This window comes from Drosophila santomea, chromosome X (assembly GCF_016746245.2).
Source record: "Drosophila santomea strain STO CAGO 1482 chromosome X, Prin_Dsan_1.1, whole genome shotgun sequence".
Lineage (NCBI taxonomy): Eukaryota > Metazoa > Arthropoda > Insecta > Diptera > Drosophilidae > Drosophila > Drosophila santomea.
Genome location: NC_053021.2, coordinates 2,856,538 through 2,862,453, shown reverse-complemented (window position 1 = coordinate 2,862,453; position 5,916 = coordinate 2,856,538). Strand labels below are relative to the sequence as shown.

General features: G+C 44.0%; 1 protein-coding gene across 1 annotated transcript; it reads left to right on the top strand.

Annotated features, from left to right (window-relative positions):
- Positions 1–4,313: 4,313 nt before the first annotated feature.
- On the top strand, positions 4,314–5,216 carry LOC120455843 (proteasome inhibitor PI31 subunit). The gene has a single exon (XM_039642313.2). The coding sequence runs from the start codon at positions 4,450–4,452 to the stop codon at positions 5,155–5,157; it is 708 nt and encodes a 235-aa protein (XP_039498247.1). The 5' UTR covers positions 4,314–4,449; the 3' UTR covers positions 5,158–5,216.
- The last annotated feature ends 700 nt before the right edge of the window (positions 5,217–5,916 follow it).

The following is a 5,916-nucleotide window of genomic DNA, read 5'->3' as shown; positions in this document are numbered from 1 at the left end:
TTGGCCAAGAGTTTAAATGGGAAACGGCAGGAAAATGCAGTGGAAAATAGGAACAGGTGGCTTAAAATGGCTTGCATGAAAGCTTAAAATTTAAATTTTTCATTGGCCATCATCTTAATCTTTTTCCGACTTTTATTTCTAACCCATCGAAGGCGATGTCAGAGTTTTGTAGCCTCACACAGCATCCACTTTTCTTTTTTTGTCGATTTCCATTTTTATTTCGTTTCCCTTTTTTGCGCTTTGAGTTCTCCGGTTGTTTTTAATTTTCACTTTGCTTTGGCATTTTTTTTTGGGTATTTTTGAGTGCGCGACGCGTGAAAAGCTGCTGGAGGCGTATTTTGTAAATTGAAAAACAAGAGGGCCGATTCCAATGGCTGCCTGCGACCCAGCACCGCCTGCGGGATACCCTAACCAAAAGAAGGCACCCGAAATATGCGAGGAATGCTAGCGCTGGCCCACGTGTCGTATACGTAATCACGTATACGCCACCCTTACACTACAAACTCAAGGCAATGGCAAATTAAATCTTACACTACAGTGTATATCACATATTTTGAGCTAACCCGCCGGAAATGCCCAGCACTTCTCTAATCAAAAGTCCGTGGCCGTTGGTTTCGTTTCATCGTAAGTGGATTGTTGGCCGGAATGGTGGCTCGATGTCCGTAATTCGCTCAGAAGGACGGAGGATGTTGTGTGTGTGTGTCTGTGTGTGTGTGCTGAAGTTGGGCATGCCTGAGCTGCTGGTTCTGGCCGCTGGTCGCTGGTCACTGCTTTTTCGTCCTGGCCACAACTGGAGTCCTGACCAGCCAGGCGTCCCTTTTAGCCTTGGGTGTATGCTACATCGTTTTCCTTGCCGCTTTTTTTTCTTTCTTTTTCTTTTTGTTTTTGTTTTTGTCGTTTTCGGTTTCTTTGCGCTACCAATTTTTGCGTGCAGCATGCAAAGGGGGAGCAGTCTGCGAAACTGTGGCAACTGAACTGAAAATAGCTGAGCAGCAGCGGGCGTGGCAGGACATGCCGCCGCCACCCACACGCCCGCACGCCACAAAAACTTTCTAAAAATTCGAGAATACACGGCACTTTGCACAATTTACCAGCTACATTTTTTCAGCTGCAACATGTGATGCAAACCGATTATTTGTGTTTCATAAAAGCGAATTTTTAATTAAATATTATGCACTGCCATATGCAGTGCAGTGTTTATTGCCTATGACTTCAAATGGCAACACACATCGTTTTTTTTTTTTTTCTGGTGCAGCGAGCAACGGGTTAAGCGGGTGAATACTTTGAAAATTTATTACACACACATTGCAAGCGCACTTTTATTTCATTTCGGTCGATGGACGCCTTTTGGCCTTTTTATGGCCAACTCGAGGAGCGAATTAAGTGCAGCCGGCGCAGACAGGACCTTCCTGCTTCCTAAAGGAGGCACACACACTCGCACACACTCGCACACAGACACACACATGGCAGCCATTAGGCTGGAAATTAAATTTTTCATTTGAGCCAAAAGGGCACAGCTCGACCATAAAAGCAGCCCGTGCAGCGGAGGCTGCAAAATTTCAAATTTATATCAATTGCGGTTGCTCATTGACGCCTCGGCGGTTGTGCCTCCCCCTCTCTCCCCCTCTCTACCCTTTCCCCCTTCCTCTTCGCAAGCAAACGAGTCAAAGTTAATTGAATTTCCACAGGTGAGGAGGCGGATGTGCAGGCATTAATTATGCAGACGCCACATGAGCTGCAGGCGAACTTGATCCGGCCACATCGAATCCAATCAATTTGCACCGAAGATTCTGCCGCCAGACGAGTAAAATCTTTGCATTAGTAATATGATAGGTAAGGCTGACAACAAAACATGGCCATACATTCATAGCATACATTTTTCATTATACCATATAAATTAGCTGCGGATAGTGATATATATTTTCATGGACGCTACTGTTTCGCTTCGATAAGCCACGAATCGCTTACCGTTTTGCTTAATCACATCTCAATCGACAGCTTACGGCAATTATCCTAATCCTTCGCTTGGCACTCCCGCTGGCAATACCAATCCCAATCCTTGGGAACCCCTGTCCCAAACCCATTTCCATACGCATTCGCATCTCCGCCAGCATTTCCATTCGCATTCGTGGAGGAAATGTAAGTGCAAAGTGGATTCCTTGACGGCTGCCTCGGGGGTTGCATCGCGTCATCGAGCTGCAGTCAAATAGCAGTAAGCTTCAACTGTCCTTGTCATCCTTGTCGTCCTTGTTGTCCTTGTCGTCCATGTCCTTTGCCACCGCCTCCGCCCCTGTGGGTTATTTTGGCGAGGCAATGGCAACCGGATGCGGAACCAATTTAACGACGCCATTTCCGCGCCAGCCAGGCAACTGCAGAATCTCTGCGGCGACCATTGGCATCATGGATGTGGCATGCCCCTAGCCCCTGCCCCTTGCCCCTTGCTGTCTGCCACAAATATTCCGATTCCCATCGCAGAGTTTGTGATGTTGCTATGTTTGCCGCCCCCTTCTACGCGTGGCTGCTATTTTTGGTTGCCATTATTGATTTCCCAAATAAGTTTCGTGGCCATCGCAGCAGTTTTAATAACACAAACGGTTCATTAAAAAATATAGCAGATTCAATTATGCTCACAGAGTCATTTTTCTGCATTTTGGTTTTGGACAATTTTAATGGAATCACTGGAATGTACAGGAATATAAAGCAACTGAATTGTACTAGTTCGTATTTGGTGTTGACAAAGTTATGTAATTATAAAATAAATTAGATATTGATTAAGCTTATTTCTATTAAATGTTATGGAGTATTCCGCGAATACTTCGCATACCATTTCATTTAAATAATCTTATACAAGTAAAATAAAAAACACAACTCCAAATTAATAGCAACTGAATAAACAGTGTACCAGTTTCTTGATCAATGTGCATATCAATTTATATCGCAATTTATGTAAGCCGTCATCAGTTTAATCAAATAATCGAATGATTGAAAATGCTGACCATAAATTGAATTACGCCCAAAGCTGAGTTCATTCTTTCGCATGTACGAATATTAAACACGTCTCTCTTAATTTATGAAATAACCTATTCACTGTTTTTCTCTGCACATTCGAGGCATTAAATTATTTTTTTTCTGGAATAAAATATCTTAGTGTACGCATACGCAGGCCAAACTGAATTGAGATTGAAGCACCATGGGGCTTTCATTTTTATGTCCCATTTATTTCGAAAGATAAACATGTCTATTTCAATTTACAAAGTATATAAACTTGTCTGTTATGGGAACCCACTCTCCTTTCCCTGGAAAACGTTCAATTTGTTGATATTTGGAAAACAAGTTGGGAAAAGTATAATTGGTGTGGCCTTTAAAGCTGACAGATGACTGCATAAGTATTTTTAAAATATCCCTTATGCTAAAGTGAATACCGAAAAACAATCAAGCTCAACTGAGACGTTTGCTTCGCCAGTAATAAATAACTTGCTTAACGCATTTGCAGGTTGCCGCATTTGAACCGCATTAAATTTGAAACCCCATCAGGATCCCCATCAGGATTCCCAGCCATTTCCGGTCGTCCCAGCCGCAACGCCGTCTATTTCCGGTTGTGAATGCGATGCGCATTTATTACTCGCTTTCGCTATTCGCCCGATATCAGCCACCGACTTGACTTGGCCACAATCGTTTAAGCCGTTTGAGCCAGCCGCAAGCAAACCCAGTAAACCAAGTAAACCAAGTAAACCCAGTAAACCAAGTAAACCGAGCAAACCGAGAGCAATCCCCCAAATTGCCGCCAAAGAACACTGCCATATATATCTATATACAGATACTTCGATAAAGATGTGCGTTTATACACATATATACAAAGATATATATAAATGTATGTAGATAGATATATATGTAAGGAGCAGGAAGGGAGGTGCCACAACAAAGGACCTTGGCAAGCTGCTGGCATCCAATTGAATCCGGCATCAATTCAGACGACCCGGCGATGACATCCCAAACAAAAGGGCGGCGGCAAGTGGAAAAGCGGAAAAGCAGAAATGAAATGAATTATGTTAAGCATGCAAATTTAAATAACAACAAACAGAAAAAAAAGTGACAAGGGAAAAAGAAAGTGCAAACAGGGCAAAATCAAAACAAAAAATTAAAATGATGAACTACAAAATAAGTGGAGAGGGAACTTAACTGGCCAGGACATGGACATGAACATGAACAGAGACTGTTCTCTGGCAAAAATCAACTGCCATTAATCAAATAGCGCATTTAAATGTACCAAAAGTAAATGCTCATAAAATGTAAAACATTGCATATGAAACCATTCAAGGTGTATCGTTCAAAATGTGAAATGACAGATCTAGTGTGCTCTGTCGGAATTGCTGTTTCAAAATTATTGTTGCCCACAAGTGCATCTTCGCAGAGATGCCCATTGATTTCCATTGATTTCCATTGATCGCCATGGAAACGCCAGTCTGCACGTTACTCTCCGATCTCAGCGAGCTATCGCTCCAATCTCTGGGGATTGGAGTTGCTGGAAGGGGCCAGGCCAGAAGGGAAATCGGTGCCTACGACTGGCAGTCGCTGCTGAACTCAGTACGGCCGAGTATTCGCAAGAAGTCCGATCTGTTGATAGCCGTCACCCACTGGCTGGTGACCAAGGAGTACCGCCTGCGATGCGCCTCCCAGTTGCCCAGTTACCCAGTTTCCGGCGACAGGCAATTGGCCGGCGGCTGTGGAGCTGTGTGCGGCATGCTGCCCGATCACTGGAATCGGGAGGCCGATAGATACACGCTGAACTACACGGACGGACTGGGTGGTCAGTATGTGCTTATGGCCAAGCTGAGTCGTCGGGATCTGGTCATCAGTCTGCAGAACTCGACCAGCAAACGAATGGCCATCGCCTGTGTGCAGCCGGAGCATCTGGTGCGTTCCACATGCAAGTCATCGATGGACAAGTGCATTCCCAGGCTGGACAAGTTCATGAAGAGATTGCGCGTCGAGCTGGTGGATCCGGCGGTGCGGGGCACCAAAAGATTGGTCGAGGCACCGCCCTGCAATAGGAAAATTTGGAAAAGGGAGCTACCCGTCCGGCAATCGGCCACTTCTAGTGTGACCTTCAATCTCGCCAAGAGCGCCCATGCTCTGGAATGTGAGGAGTCCACTTAGGGATGCAGAACTCACCATTCAATACAAATAAATATGAAATTATCAGTGCAGAGTCGAAATCACACTTCGCTTAATTCCTTTCGCTAGTTATTTCAGTTTCTTTTGGTTGTAAACGTGGTTTTGTAGGGTTTTTGCATACAAATTTGCAAACAGAAATACCAAAAAAATATATAAAATTCCAGATTCAAATGCCAATCGATAAGGCGTTAAATTTGGAGCTCTGCGAGAGGAGACTCTCAATATCTGGATCGATACTTGCATTGTTATGGCCGTTAAGCCGATTGCTAAATGTGAAATGTTCCCATGTGTACATTACTCATACGCAATGTTGCACTTAGAAATTCAATTAACCAAACATTGTGTTTCACTATTATTTCACTATTTGTATACCCTTACGGCATCCCTTTGGTATCGGAGCATTGGTCAGTCGATAGCCAGATGTATTTCACGACTGCGGTTGGTCGTTTTCGGTTGGATTTTTCGGTTTTGACTGCCATGTCCTTTTCTCGTCCTGCCGCGAATGGCTGTCATTATTATGGTTTGCCCCCCCCCCCAATCGCATTTTCGATGCTTTGTACGCATTTATTATTTATTGTATTAATAATGCAGTCGCGTTGAAAATTTCATAATGTCCGGCGATGTGTCATTGAGGCAGTCGCCAGCAGTTGTTGTTCCGCAGTTTTGTGTGTTTCATTTCTGTTGCATATCTGCGGATATATTATTGCATGCTGACACTTTTGTTGTTCATGCAGCTGTGGT

Coding starts and splice junctions, on each gene's coding strand:
- LOC120455843 (XM_039642313.2), top strand. CDS start 4,450: ATGGAAACGCCAGTCTGCACGTTACTCTCCGATCTCAGCGAGCTATCG.